Source organism: Peromyscus maniculatus, chromosome 5 (assembly GCF_049852395.1).
Source record: "Peromyscus maniculatus bairdii isolate BWxNUB_F1_BW_parent chromosome 5, HU_Pman_BW_mat_3.1, whole genome shotgun sequence".
NCBI classification, from domain to species: Eukaryota; Metazoa; Chordata; class Mammalia; order Rodentia; family Cricetidae; genus Peromyscus; species Peromyscus maniculatus.
The window spans coordinates 73834473-73850680 of NC_134856.1; the positions used below are offsets into that span (position 1 = coordinate 73834473).

At 38.9% G+C, this 16208-nt stretch overlaps 1 protein-coding gene across 46 annotated transcripts in view; it reads right to left on the reverse strand.

Annotated features, from left to right (window-relative positions):
- Mllt10 (MLLT10 histone lysine methyltransferase DOT1L cofactor) overlaps window positions 1-16208 on the reverse strand; it is a 171156-nt gene that overhangs the window by 102961 nt on the left and 51987 nt on the right. For 29 of the 46 annotated variants that reach the window (XM_076572632.1, XM_076572663.1, XM_076572664.1 and 26 more), the window contains 3 exons: window positions 10578-10681; window positions 8697-8790; window positions 6336-6431 (listed from right to left, as the gene is read on the reverse strand). In XM_076572632.1, coding sequence (XP_076428747.1) covers window positions 6336-6431; window positions 8697-8790; window positions 10578-10681 — 294 coding nt within the window. The remainder of the gene's footprint in view (window positions 1-6335; window positions 6432-8696; window positions 8791-10577; window positions 10682-16208) is intronic. The other 17 variants (XM_076572653.1, XM_076572646.1, XM_076572642.1 and 14 more) reach the window with 1 other exon arrangement.

Consider the following 16208-nt stretch of genomic DNA (forward strand, 5'->3'; position numbering starts at 1 on the left):
GGGCAGAGCCACTAATTAACCATAGAAGCTGGATGATTGGTGGCTCATGCCTTTATTCCCAGCACTTGAGAGGTGGAGACAGAAAGTGATAACGCAGGGAGGATCCTTTTGGTCAGAGGATCCGGAAAGGTAAGAAGTCAATGGTGGCTGCTCCTCTGGTTCTCTGATCTTTCACTTGGTAGCCCAGGCTGGCCTCGAAAGTAGGGAGGGACACATTGTTATTACCCTGATATCTAACTCCTAGTTTTAATTGATAAGATTAGATTTATGCTTCACATAAAACTAAAAAAAAATTATTTTCCTCTAACTACTACTAATTATTATAATCTATTGACTTTAGACATGTCATTTAGGCTCTCTAGGAAAAGATGGCTTCACAAGTCTTAAATGGTTACATAAACCTGGTAGTATACAATTGCAATTCTAGTTCTCAAGAGGCTGAGGCAGGATGGCAAGTTCTGGGCCAGTCTGGTCTGCATAATTAGTTCAAGACCAGCCTCAGCTACACAATGAGAGCCTGTCTATAAATATACAAATTCCTACAAATTGGAGTAGGGTAGAAGAAAGGTTGGGTGCAAAAAATAAATAAATATAACCTTAAAAATAAATTTCATTTCATGTATGTGCATGTCTTACCTGCATGCATGTCAATGCACCAGGAGCATGCCTAGTACCCACAGAAAACAGAAGGTGACACAGGATCCACTGAAATTGGAATTACAATTATGAGCCACAGGGTAGGTGCTGAGAACCAAACCCAGGTCCTCTCCAAGAGTAACAAGTACTCTTAACTGCTAAGTCATATCCCCAGCCCCAAGATTGGTGCTTTTAAACCTTCCTAACAGATATGACCAGATATTCTTTTTTTTTTTTTTTTTTTTTGGTTTTTCGAGACAGGGTTTCTCTGTGTAGCTTTGCGCCTTTTCCTGGAACTCACCTGGTAGCCCAGGCTGGCCTCGAACTCACAGAGATCCGCCTGGCTCTGCCTCCCGAGTGCTGGGATTAAAGGCGTGCGCCACCACCGCCCGGCAAGATATTCTTTTTAAATGAAGGGTTTGTTAAATACACAGAGGATTCCAATAATTCTCCATTCCTATTGATTTCAAATACAGTCACATCTACTGTTCATTTTAAATATCACTTGGTTACTTTAGGAAAGCAAAATTCTATTTCATAATTATTTGACTGCTGTGATTAATTCATAATCCAAATTATTAACAGCTAAATTAAAACCTCACATGCACTATAATCAACTTAGCATGTCCTTTGGTTCCTTTTAAAATACGTCAGATTTTCACAATTTATAGACATTGTCTTTTATCCAAAGTCCTGTCTCATTATGAGCTTTTCTTCTGCCTTACACTGTTAATCACCTACCTGGAGCTCAATGTTTCAGCTAACTTAGGTAGCCAATGGGCCCCAAGGATCTGCTTATCTCTCCCTCCTCCGCCATGCACTGAGGTTACAGGCAAGCATCACTACACCTGCTTTTCACATAGGTGCTTAGGTCACTATGCTTTGCATAGCACTTTACCCACTGAGCCATCTCTAATCAATCTTTTCAAGAAAGGGCCACAATGTGTATCTCTGGTTGGCCTGAAACTCACTATGTAGACCAGGCTAGTCTGTCTGCCTCTGCCTCCTCTAGTATTCTGATTAAAGGCATGTGCCATAACACCTGGGTCTCTTAACCCATTGTCATGAAGCTTTGGTCTTACAGAAGTTCTTGGGGGGGGGGGGGGGGGGACACGGACGACTGTTTTCAAATGTTCCTATTAAAATTTTTATTGCATTTATTTATGAGTATTTTGCCTCCATGCATGTTTGTGTACCACATGTGTGCCCGGTGTCCTCCACAGCCATAAGAGAGCATCAGATCCCTTGAACCTAGAGTTACCGACAGCTGTGAACCAACAATTAAGTTTTAAAAAAAAAAAAAAAAAAAAAACAAGAAAAAAAAAAAAACCTGGGTTTTTCCTCTGGGAAAGCAAACAGTGTTCTTAAACCATCTCTCAAACCCCTTAAATGTCCCTACAGATGTTTTAAAAATGCAGCCCCACCCCTCCCCTGAGGATCTATAGGCAGTTAATGGCTGCTGGAGGAGAGAGACATTTTCTCCAGTTGTGCATATTCATGAGTAGCTTATGACCCTATACCTATAAATAACCCTTCATCCATCCTCTTATAATCAATCTTAAACTCATCAGGTCATCCTCCCCATCATGCAAAATGAACAAAATAGACACAAAAGTAGAAGCGAGACTAGTTGGTAAAAGGAAGAGGGAGAGGGACAAGAAAGGATACTGGAGGGTGAAGATGACCAAAATGTATTATATACATATTACAAATGGTAATATAACCTACTCTGCAAAAGTAATATATGTGAACAAAAATATAGCCAGGCATGGTAAAGCAGGCCTACAGTCCCAGCTTATGGAAGGCTAAGTAAGGCAGGATAATTATAATTTTGAAGCCAGCTGAACTATAGTGAGACACCATCTAAATAAATAAATAAATTCATTTATAAAAGTTACAAGCGTTCGTCGGGCATTGTAGTGCACTTGGAAGGCAGAGGCAGGCAGGATCTCTGAGCTAGAGGTATAGAGTGAGTTCCAGGACAGCCAGGACTGCACAGAGAAACCCTGTCTTAGAAAAAACAAAACAAAACAAAAAAACAAACAAAAAGCTCTGTTCTGTTTTTTGTTCTGTCTTTTAGTATTGGGGATCAAGCATACACCTAGCACCAACTTATATTGCCAGCTTTCAGATTTAAGTAATTTAGATAACTATTTATTATTAAATGCAATACGTGACCAATATGTTTTTAATTCAATAAGAAACATTCTACAAGCTACAAAGAATGTTCCATAACAGAAATAAAAAAAAAAAAGGTGGTCCATTTAATAACATTTAAGAACAGCATGAGGGCCGGGCGGTGGTGGTGGTGGTGGCGGCGGCGGCGGCGGCGGCGGCGGCGGCGGCGGCGGCGGCGGCGGCGGCGGCGGCGGCGGCGGCGGCGGCGGCGGCGGCGCACGCCTTTAATCCCAGCATTCGGGAGGCAGAGGCAGGTGGATCTCTGTGAGTTCGAGGCCAGACTGGGTTACAGAGTGAGTTCCAGGATAGGCTCCAAAAGCTACACAGAGAAACTCTGTCTCAAAACAAAACAAAACAAACGAACAGCATTATATCCAGCAGTGGTGGTGAATGTCTTTATTCTAGCACTCAGGAGGCAGAGGCAGGCAGATCACTGAATTCAAGGCCCGTCTGGTCTACAGCGTGAGTTCTAGGACAGCCAGATCTACACAGAAAAACCTTGTCTTGAAAAACAACAACAATCAATAAAATAAATTTAAATTAAAAAAAAAAAACATTACCAAATTTTGCCAATGTCTGCTTGGTGTTGTGACACATGCCTACATTTCCAGAATTTGGAGGTAGAGGCAAGATCAGAAATTCAAGGCTAGTCTTTTCTCAATAACCAGAACAATAAATAAAATACCCAAGTATAGACAGATTGTGAATGTTACATTTCAATGAAATGCAGTCATCTGATTTATATTCCTAGGGGGAATGGATGTGGGGATGCTTCCAGGACACATTCCTGTGTCTGACATACTCATTCATGGATACTCAAGTCTCTTACATACAATGTTGTAGCCTTAATGATATCCTCCCATACACTGATTTCCAGATTATCTGTAATAGCTAATACAATAAAGCCTATAAATGTTCAATGCAGGTACCATTTTTTTTGTCTAATATTTATCTGTGGTTGCTGTCAGTAGCCCAATCTGGTCTGGAACTACTCAACTGTAGCTAGATTTTTTTTCTCCGGGACCCGCCAAGCCCCGGCAGTCCCATAGCCCACTTATAAAATAAATATACAGACGCTTATATTATTTAAACTGCTCAGCCATTAACTCAGGCCTACCATTGTCTAGCTCTTACTCTTATACTCAGCCCATTTCTGTTAATCTATATGTCGCCACGTGCTCCGTGGCTTTACTTGGTGCTTTTACATGATGCTCCCTGAACAGCAGGCTGGCATCTCCTCCAGACTTCCACCTCCCAGCCTCTCCTCTGTTTGTCCCTCTTATCCTATACTTCCTGCCTGGCTATACTGGCCAATCAGTGTTTTATTTATTCATAACATACAAGACATCCCACAGCATTCAACCTCCTAATTTATTCTCTGCATACGGGAATTACAGGTGTTGTATCACCATGCCATGTCTAGACATAAACATCTAAAAGAAAACAGCCAAGTACAGTGTGATGCAGGTCTGTTATTCCAACTACTAAGGAGGATGAGGCAAGATGACAACTTGAAAATAAGGGTTTGAGTGTCCTGCATGAACAATATAAAGAACCCCTTCCCCTAATGAATGATGACTGGACATACAGACAGATAGGGTGACAGCTGTTAAAATAAATGTGTCAAGAAGGAGGAAAAGAGCTGTCTGCATGTAACAATCCCATCAATTCAACTATGTTATTACTTAACCTCATACTATATTTTAAAAGTCCTACTCCAAAGCAAGCTAGTAAGTTTAATGAAAAAACTTACAGTAGGTTTAACTCATGTATAATACATTCATAAAAAACCTCAACTAATAATAAAATACAGAAATTTGGACTGGGAGGTGTAGTTCAATGTTAAGAGTGCTTATTTTGCATGCCAGAGGCCTTGGGTTCAACTACCAGCACTAGAGGAAAAAAATAAAATAAGATTTTACACTGTATGACAAAAAAATTGTTTACCTTTAATATATGCTAAAAGTAAAATCCAAATATTGTTTACAACTCTAAAATCTGAAGCTAAACAAATTTAATTAAACACAATTTTTTAAAATCTAGAGTTCCACAATTTATAAAAATTGGGTAAAATACAAAATCACATTCATTTGGGGGAGATAAATGACAAGCACAACAACAGAACTATACTTATTCAACACTGTACTACATTATTAACTGTCCTTCAATAACATGATAGAGCATACATTCAAATCAGTATGACCACGCAATGGTCATTTCTAAAACAAAACAATGCTCATGAAATACCACAATTAAAGACCAATAATGGTAAAACATCCCTTTTTACACTGTAATAAGGCCTAAATAAGGCCTACCTACAGAAACTTCACTTTGTGGTCTCAAAAATCTAAATAAAATCACGGTGTCACTTATTAAAACCATAATTAAACCAACTTGGCCATTGTTTTAATCAACAATCCAAGCAATAAACATAATCCTACTGTCAGTTTATCACAAAACTATCCCTTAAGATAAACACATGCAATTATTAGCTACCAGAGACCTCCAATATTTACATATATAACTCTAATTATGCTAAATTAATTGCACTTATTATTTTGCTCATAGTAAAGGAGCAATCTCAAAACTAAATTCTGAAATTTTTTTAGTATTTAACTTGAAAAAAGGTACAAATATAAATTGAAATCAACAAGTGCTAAAATAACTATACATTACTATTTTGTAAATCCTAAGCACCTATAGTTATGTTTTCTGACCTTATTTTCAAACACTAAATAAAATCTGCAAACATTCTTTCAAAACTGGTTCGTATCAACTCTACAAGAACACCTTTCTCCATTTAAAATACTCTCTTTTATCTTATTTACATTAAGATAATTCAGAGGGGTTATCCCTTTACTATATATACTGCCAATATATTCTTAAAAGAACCACAAATGAAGTATGAATAGTTCTATAATATTTGCTTTTAATTAATTAAAAATTAATCAGCCTTTAAAGTAAGTAAAAATGTAAGCAGAAAACAGGTAAATCAGAATAAAGATTAGTATTTAGGCAAGATTTAGTATTTTGATTAAAAAGGCAAACAATTCACAAACAAATAATACACTATTTGGTCGCATGAAAAAAAAAACATTAGCATCACTGAAAAATAAAAATCAGCCAAGAATATTTGGAATTCAATGTTGTTCTATTACAAAAGAGAAAAGCCGATGAGAAAATTACTTACAAGTGACATAATCAGTTAGTGATACATAGCAACAAACTACCACTGCTCAAGTCACCTCAAGATTTTATAAGATGACCTGTTAACACATGCAAGAAATCACTCTCATGCTGCCAATCAAGTTGTATTTAAATTTTCAATTACAATGGTCAAAACCATATTTCAAATATGGCATTATTTTAAACCTAGTCTTTGATTTAATATTCTACTGAGCCAAAATTTTGCTGAATTTCAATGTTTCCATTTAGCTGTAAAAAACAATTTTACCTAAAAAGATTTTTTTTAATTTTATTAAGTGATGTGCTACATAATTAGCAACAACAAATCCACTTACTTTTTTCTCTTTCTCATGATGTTTATCCTGAGAGTGAGAGGAAGAATCACTTAAACTTTGATCATATGACCTATTAGATCCCCGTTTGCTCTTTTTCTAAAAAAGAAAATATATACATATGTGTATATGTATATAAAAAAATCCATTTTATTAGGCTTAAACTATTTTCAATGTGAAATGTTTAAATGTCAAGTTTTTTTTAAAAAATCAGTATTTCAAGTTATATAATAGAGTTTAAACATCAATCCACTGCATTATAAAGAAAAAAAAACTAACCTTAAATTTAACATCAATGCCATATTTTTTGTTATTTATTAAGTTGTGTGAAAACAAGCCAGGCATAGAGGCATGTATCTTTAATCCCAGCACTCAGAGGGCAGAAGCAAGCAGATCTATGTGAGTTCAAGGTTAGCATGGCCTACATAAAGAGAAGACATCCAAGGCTACATCTAGAAACCCTGCCCCACCCCCCACAAAAAACCTACTATATTTTCAAATAAGCTATTATATTTTTAAAGTTGACTTAAAAAAAAAAAAAGAACAAAAGAAAAAAAAGCTTTAACCAAAACGTGTATTAAAGAATGCTACTGACGACAGTGGCAGAAATCCCAGCACTTGGGACACAGGGGAAAAGTAGATATGGCAAGACTGGAAGAATAGGGAAGTAAATATTTAAAAGAGTTGCTTTATGCCAGTAGTAAAGCAAGAAGCATTTACTTTCAATAAATACTGAGAAAAAGTTCTCTAACAGCTTTTCTCTACAGATTATTTAGAACAAATTAAGACAAATATCAGTATCAGACCCATGCATTTTTATAAGCATTACTAAAAGCATTACATTTTTCTGTTTAAAATATAGCACTGCATAATAGAGCATGAAGGTAAGAGTTGTTTGGGTACTTACAAGCTGTGCACACTGCAACTAGTTTTAAACAGATTTTAAAAGTGACTATAAAATAACTTCAAGTTCTACACAAGTTATTTTATTAATCATATGAATTTTTTTATAACTAGCAATAACACTACAGCAATAATTAGTAATGAGGAAAACTATTTGTATGAATGTCAAAATTATTTTAGTTATTTGTTTGAGATTAAAGTCTCATGTAGCCCAGTTAGGACCTCAACAATATATGGCAGGAAGATGACTTTCAGCTCTTTATTCTACTACCTCCCAAGTGCTGGGTGGGTGGGGTTACAAACATGCCACCACACCCAGTTTCAATCTTTCCAATTTCATAATGTCTCAACTTCTTATAAACAGTTCATTTCTACCAGCCATTAAGATATATCAGTCTTCAGCAATGAGTAATACAGATACACACTTTAGGTATAGTCATGTATCATTTGATGAGAAACACCATAACAATGTGCTGTAGTAGGTGACTTCATCAGTAGAGGCCTGAAGGATGGTTAATAATATTATTTATAAGATGGAGGGAGAGGCAAGGAAGATCTATTCAACAGGGAAAGGTAACTAAAAATAAGACAGTTAAAAAACAAAGAAAAAAACCATTGTGTATGAATCTACATATTTAAGAACTAAAAAACAGATACTTGCGAGCATTAAAAACTTATTTTTCAAAGGAAAATGGATATGTTACATAGAATCCAAAGATTCTAACTATGGACTAGAGACATGACTCAGCATTTAAGAGTTGTTGTGCTTACAGAGGACTTAAGTTCAGTTCCCAGCACCCATATGGGGCCCACAACCATCCATAACTCCAATTCCAGAATATCTGACACCCTCTTCTGGCCTCTGTGGGCACCAGGCACATTTTGTGGTGCATATACATACATGCAAGCAAAACACTCACACACATAAAACTTTAAAAAACTTTAAAAACAAAAGACAACAAAGGCTTCAAAAAGTTTCTAACTCAATCGTCCATGTAAGTGTTTAACCACAAAGTCTGACAAAATCTCAAAACCTTCCAAGATGGGTCTAAATATATTTTAGCAGAGTGTTTAACCAAGTTACAAAACAGCCTTATTGTGTTTACTACTTCTAGGGAATAAAGACAAGGCGTGTCTCTAACAAGTAAGATGGTAACAGCGCTGCTGCAACAGAAGATGAGACAAGTGACAACCACAAACCCAAAGTGAGTGCCGACAGGAGGTCAAAGCAGCTCCACTACATGACAGTCACTGTCAATTACTAGTATACTCTGCTTCACGTTTTTTAAAATTACTAGTTCTTTCCATTTTCAATAAGAACACGCTAAATGAATTTAATCTTCAGTCAAAATCGAGCAAGAAACTGTGACCATGCTCTGATTTCTTGTCCTTTAGATGACGGTGTCACCATCTTGTCGAAATCAACCACGACTGAATCCACTACGTTGGAAACTGTCTTACCAGCTTACTAAAGTGGTATTTACAGTAGCCACAGTACTGGACGTTGTCTGCACCATTCCCTTCTTCTTCGCAAAGCAGCCCAGCAAATTGAGCACTGCAAACAAAAAAAGCACGGACATCAACAAACCTCAAGCCATGGTACATTTAAGCAAAGAAAATTAACTTTTCAGTATTTGTAAGACAATATAAAGGAAAAAGAGGTAATATAGGGGTCAGGGGTCTAGCTCAGTTATGAAACCACCTGCTTATTTCATCAGTATGAGCAAGTTCCTTGTTGTGCCTCAACTATAAGGGGACAGAAAAGCTCTATTGTAGTTAATGACCAGTCACTTCACCTTCACTTGTAATTTATCATTCTTTAAGACTATGGTATAGTTTACGATAAACTCAGGTCTATCATGAATGAAGATATATCAAGGTTTTATGTCACCAAACAGTGATTAAGTTGCTTTAAAAGTTGCATTTGATGACACATGCCTTTAATCCCAAGGGCTCAGATAAGAGTTGAGCCCAGTTTGAAACAAGCCTGGATAACAAGGAGAGCCCTCGAAAACACAGTAACAATGTTTCATTGATATAACTATAATTTCAAAAAATAAAACAATGTTAGAAAAATAAACACAAGTGATGAAAAAAGATGGGGAGAGAGATAACTTCCTTTTCTCTTCATAATTAGTAGTTCTTTTTTTTTTTTTAATAAATCAGTGTGTTAGTACAAATCATGGTCTAAAACAGCAATGTGGTGGTAAGGAGGCTGATGCAAACAATGCCTTTTCTTTTTGTGAGATGGTACTGGGGTCTCCCATGCTAAGCCAGCACACTACTCAATTACATCCCTCTTATTTATTTGTCATTATCTTTATTCATGTATTCAGCGTGTATTTTTGAGGAGGGTACACCTGTGAACCACAGTGCATGTATATAGAGGTCAGAACAATTTGGGAGAGTTGGCTCTTTCCCTCCACCATGTGGGATCCCGAGTTTAAACTCAGGTCATCAAGCCTTGGCAGCAAGCACCTTTATTTGCTAAACTATCTTGCCAGCTCTCAATTTTGTATTTTAGAAATAGGATCTCTCTCATGAAGTTTTCCAAAATGGCTCTGAACTCACTATATCTATATATATCTATATCTATATATATATATATCATGTAGGCCTTGAATTTGTAATTTTCCTGCCTCCACCTGAGTAGCAGGAATTACATGCTTGTACCACAAGGCCTGGCTCATACATCAACTTAAAAGGAACAATTCTTTGCAATTCATACATGCTTCAAAATATAGCAGAGAGAGCAAGATCAACAGACTTTTTTTTTTTTTTTTTTTTGGTTAAAAAAAAAACAAAACAATAAAAGAGGGCTGGGGATGTAGCTGGATGACAAAGTGTTTTTGTAACATTTACAAGGTGTTAAGTGTTACAATTCTGAGGGGGGAAGACTTTCCCAATGCAAGTGTTACAGCTCTGAATACCACAAAGTCACACCACACAACTAACTTCACACAAGAGATTTATTGGGAGGGAAAAATCCAAGGGGTGGCTGCCTCTGCTGGGGTGAGAAGCAGCAGGAAACTAAGCAGAAGACAGGGTTTATATAGGGTTTCTTGTGGGGACAGAGCTTTCCAAAGTGGGGATGAGCAGGTTTTCAAGTCCTGAACTTGGACCTTTTACTCTGTAGGGAGAAGCTTGGCCACCTGAGGCTGGAGGGGCGGGGTCCTGCCAGGAGGTAGAGCCTGGGGGTTGGTGGTCCCTCAGGGACTTATACAAGGTACAGAGTTTGATCTACAGCACCAAACAAAACCCTATTCCAGTGGGAAGCGGTGTCACAGTACGTCATGTAAGGCACTTCCAATGCTGTATGTACAATGACGGAAAGCCACTTACCAGGTCACGTGGAAAGCCTGTCGACACCCGTGCTTATTACACGTCATGCAAGCACCGGTCGCCGCTTTGCTTTCTCTCCCTTGTTCGTCACATATGTAGCAAGTCTTGGGACAAAGGACAAAATCAAAAATGAGACAAACATCATAGACATGCTTGATACCAATCTGTACTTTATAGCTATCTTCAGAAATTAATATCAAATTCTTTATCTAGTCTTCTTTACTAAAGAATCTGAAGTTCACAAAGGCACTGCTTTCATTAGCCTTTTCACTGGACTCAAAGACCCTGCCAGACAAGAGGCCTCTTCTCTGGCACTGAGGTCATGGGCAGAACACAGTCTTCCACAACCTACAGGACAACTCTCCACATCACTAATGAAGTCCCGACAACATATTACGTGCCGGAGGAAGGAATGTTACTATGCATGTTAGCTTAGTAAATCAGAAATTCTCCTTTAAACCAACACCAGCCACTTCAACTGACATTTTATTCACTTCTCATGTAAAAATAGGCTTTGACAGCTCAAAATCATGGATAGCCAGCCATGTGACAGAAACTTAATCACAGAAATACTACCTTATGATGAGCAGTATATAAGTGAATAAAACTTAACAGCCAACAAAACAAAGAGCAATGTCTGATCACTGTAATGCCCGTAAGGGGGCTTTAAGAAAGAAGAGGCCAGGAATGACAAAACACACATCCATAATCCTAGAACTCAATAGGCTGGAGGGAAAAAGAACAACTTCAAAGCCAACCTGGAATACATTGCAAGGTCCAGGCTATGAGTTTGATAATAGGACTCTGCCTCAAAACCAAACAACAACAATGGTTGCCAGGCAGTGGTGGAGCACACCCTTAATCCCAGCACTTGGGAGGCAGAGGAGGAGGCAGAAGTAGAGGCAGAGGCAGGTGAATCTCTGTGAGTTCAAGACCAGCCTGGTCTACAGAGAGAATTTCAGGACAGCCAGGGATACACAGAGAAACCCTGTCTTAAAAAACAAACAAAAAAAGAGTAAGTTTAGCAGTTCTTCTTGAAAGAATATATTATTATTTGTAGCAGGGTTTGGAGTGCATGTATAAAGCCACTGTTAAACTAACAAGGAGAATTCTATATTGCATCAAAATATCACATAATACCTAATAAAGCCATCCAGCTGGTAATAAAAATTAAGAAGGGCAGGAGCAATACAACAGCTCAATTGGAAAAGTAACTGCCACCCAAGTATGAGACTCTCAGTTCAACCCCCAAAACCCAGGCCACCAGCCTGACTAGCCTACTCAGCAAGCTCCAGGTTAGTAAAAGACCCTGCCTAAAAAACAAGATGGGCCAGGCGGTGGTGACACATGCCTTTAATCCCAGCACTCAGGAGACAGAGGCAGGTGAATCTCCGAGTCTGAGGCCAGCCTGGGCTACAGAGTGAGTTCCAGCACAACCAGAGCTACACTGAGAAACTGTGTCTCAGAAAACAAAAAACAAGAGTGAGAGGGAGACCTTGTCTCACAAAAACAAAAAAGCTGGGCATGACAGAACACACCTGGATGTAGAAGCAGAAGAGTCCAGGGCCATCCGTGAGTCTATGCCCATACCATCCCAAACACTCTCTATCTCAAAGCCACTCTCAGTTACAACCAATCTGGACTTTAAAAAAGCAAAGCAAATTAAAAAAAAAAAAAAACTGCCTCAAAAATCTTTAAAGGAGGAGAGGGACGGGGAGGGGGTGGGGGGGTGGAGGGGGGATGGTGGCAGATGGCTCAGTGGTAAAGAGCGCTGGCTGCTCTTCCAGAGAACCTGGGTTTGATTCCCAGCACCCACAAGGCAGCTCACAACTTTCTGTAACTCCAATTCTAGGGAATCCAATGCCCGATTATGACCTCCACAGGAACTGCATACACTACACTAGTGCATTTACATACAGGCAAAACACATATAAATAAATTAAACACACATACACACCCCACCAACAGAGTTTCTCTAAGTAGCCCTGGCTGTCCTGGAACTAGCTCTGTAGATCAGGCTGGCCTCAAACTCAAGAGATCTGCCTGCCTCTGCCTTCCAAATACTGGGATTAAAAGGGGTGTGTGCCACCAATGCCTGACTTAAATAAATCCTTTTTAGAAAGGAAAATTAGGATTTAAAATTGCATAAATAAAATTGCAAAATTAATTACATACCAGCATACTTGTAATGAATGATACTCATATAGCATTCACATCTACTCAAAGGCTATTTTCCATAGCACTTCACAGGGAAGACTGGAACAAGGGAGACAAAAAAACAATCTCCTTTGGTAATGCAAGCCTGAAGGGAGGGTGACCCTCAGATCAAGCATCACTCACTAAAGGAAAGGCACAGAATCCCACCATTTACTCAGACACTATTTTCAAAAGCACTAGGCCCTTTGGGGACTTAGCAGCAAACTACTACACCCAGGACATCCATAAAACCCATCACTGGCTAAAAAAAGACAAAGGAACCTGATATAATCCTGCCAGACAATGAAAGTAATCAGAGCAACAAGAATACCCCAGGTTCACCTACAATCTGAACTAGACAACTCTTGCTCTCCTTTCCCCAAAACACACACATCTAACAAAGATGCATGCCCATTTCCAGGAGATAAATAATATGCACCCTAGTCTAGGATAAGCCATAGCTACAGATGACTAAACCTATGTATTGTTCTTGGTTTACAGGGTACCCCAAAGGGCCCAGAGACTGGTCAATAAGCCACAAAACTATTTTCTGACCAAAGAACCTAACAGAATTGTTCTGCTGAATTACAGTCCTGATTTATTACTTTTTTAAATGAACATACTTTTGTGTGTATGTATCTATGAGGGCATGTACATATGCACGTGAAACCAGTTGACAGTGGTACCTTCCTCTATTGCTCTCTATCTTATTTGATGAGAGAAAGTTTCTCAACTGGGGCCCACCAATTTGGCTAGCCTGGCTGGTCAGCAAACCCCAGAAATCTATCCTCCTGTCTCTGCCTTCCCAGTACTGGAATCACAGGTACATGACACCATGCCCAGCTTTTCATGTGCTTGCTGGAGATTCGAACTTGGGTCCTTGTGCTTATACAGCACGCATTTGAGCCACTGAGCCGTCTCCAGCCCTATAACCTTTCTTTAGACAAGCAACTCCCTTTACCCTTCCAATGATTCTATTTTGGAATAAGAATATCTATACCACACCTGCTGCTTTCTGTGTTATAGGATTACAAATTGAGAAAAACATTGTACTAACTTCCCTGATTCAGAAAGAAAAGATTTAGGACTTTTTGAGTTTATTGTATTTAGGTAAAATATGGGACTTAGACTTGATAACAAAATGGATTAAGATCCGAGTGATGCTGAGATAAAATGGCTGAGTGATCCAAGCTTGGGGGAAAGAGGCAGGCAGATCTCTGAGTTCAAGGCCAGACTACATAGACAATAACCAAAAGCAAACAAAACAAAACAAAAAATCAAGAACATACAATTTGAAGAGGGTCAGAAAGCACACTGATACAGACAGAATTATATGTATATTGTGGGCTAGTTTTATGTCAACTTGCCACAGGCTAGAGTCATGAGAAAGGAAGGAACCTTACTTTGAGAAATATCTCCATAAGAACTGGCTGTAGAGCATTTTCTTAATTAGTAATTGATGGAGGAGGGCCCAGACCATTATAGGTGGGGCAATCCCTGGGCTAGTGGTTCTGAGCTATGTGGTGATGTTGTGTCCCCCAAATATATTGTGCCCCTTAATAAACTTATCTGGGGTCAGAGAACAGAACAGTCATTAGATAAACAGAGGCCAAAAAATTGGTGGTACACACCTTTAATACAAGCATTCTGGAGGCAGAGATCCATCTGGATCTCTGTGAATTCAAAGCCACACTGGAAACAGCCAGGCATGGTGGCATACGCCTTTAATCCCAGGAAATGACCGAAGAAAGCAGAAAGGTATATAAGGTGTGAAAACCAGGAACTAGAATCTGTTAAGCTTTTAGGCTTTTGAGCAGCAGTTCAGCTGAGATCCATTTGGATAAGGACACAGAGGCTTCCAGTTTGAGGACACAAGGTCAGCTGAGGAATTGGCAAGGTGAGGTTAGCTGTGGCTGGTTTTGTCCAGGTTTGTTTTTATTAATAAGACCTTTTAAGATTCCTGCCTCAGAGCTCTATAGAGCAGGCTGAGCAAGCCCTGATGAGTAAGAAAATAAGCAGCATTCCTCCATGGCCTGTGCATCAGCTCGGGCCTCCAGGTTCCTGCCCTGACTTCCTTCAACAATGGACTATGATATGAAAGTATTAGCCAAATAAACCCTTTCCTTACCAACTTGTTTTTGGTCTTGGTGTTTATCATAGCAATAGTAATCCTAACTTGCAATGCCTCGGGTATTTTGGAAAGGAATATAAATGTGATGGTTTATTTATATGTTGTATAAAGAACCATTTTAGGGACTTCATTATTACATTTCTTTTGTGTGTGGCACACCCAACATAAAACACACACATGAAGGTCAGAGACAACGTGCAGGAGTCAGTTCTCTCCTTCTACCACATGGGTCCTGAGGTTCAAACTCAGGTTGGCAGGCTTGGTACCTTTACCCACGGAGCCTCTTCACAGCCCTAATTTTATAAAGGTGGAAGAAATTAGGAAGTTCCAGCAATTAGATAAAACTGAAATCAAATTTTAAAGGGAATATTACATATACATTATTTTACAAATACACACTTCTAGACTCATCATCAATCCTAGAGCAAACATCAATCCAGTTAACTACTTCAATCCAGAGTTTTTATGCCTAGAATACATTCTTCTGTTTACTATTCATTACCACAGAGCTGGGAGATGTACAAGGTTCCCTGTGGTACCCTATCTAGATATAATGTGTAACAATGAGCAGGTAAATGGTTTGAACTTTATACCATGCTTTGTTGACTTCCATGGGAGGCCTGTCCCTTTCAGAACAGAGGAGTGGAGGGGGGGTGTGTAGATGGGAGATGGGGGGAGGGAACGGGAAGAGAAGAGGTAGGAAAAACTGTGGTTAGTATGTAAAATAAATGACAAATTTTAATTAAAAAAAGATTAAATTTAAAAACTGTTTAGAAGTTTAAAATTAAATCTGACACACACATAATGGGGCAGGGAGGGGTGTAAACTCTTATAATTTCATAGCTAAAGACTCATCAAAAGTAACTGCAGCTGGTCAAAATTATAACTTGCTGCCGCCAACCAGGAGTGGTGACAGATGCCTTTATCCCAGCACTTGGGAGGCAGAGGCAGACAGGAAAAACAAAAAACGAACTTGCTGCTAGGGGCCACAACTGAAAGCAACAGCTGTGACCTGGCACCACCAGCACCTCACCAAACACACCAAGTTCATGCAGGCCATGATCAGGAGGTATGTGGTGCTGTGTCCAAGGAGTAGTTTGCCATAGAGCTGCACAGGGCCTCCAAGGACAAGAGAGTGCTCAAATTCCTCCAGAAGAAAGTAAACATCCACATTCATGCAAGAGGCAGCTAGAGGAACTGAGAAATATACTGCCAGCCTTAAGGAAAGCTCCACCCTAGTACTGAGCCTGCTCTACCCAATTCCTTCCCCTCAATAAGCCTTTATACCACCCCAAACAAATAAA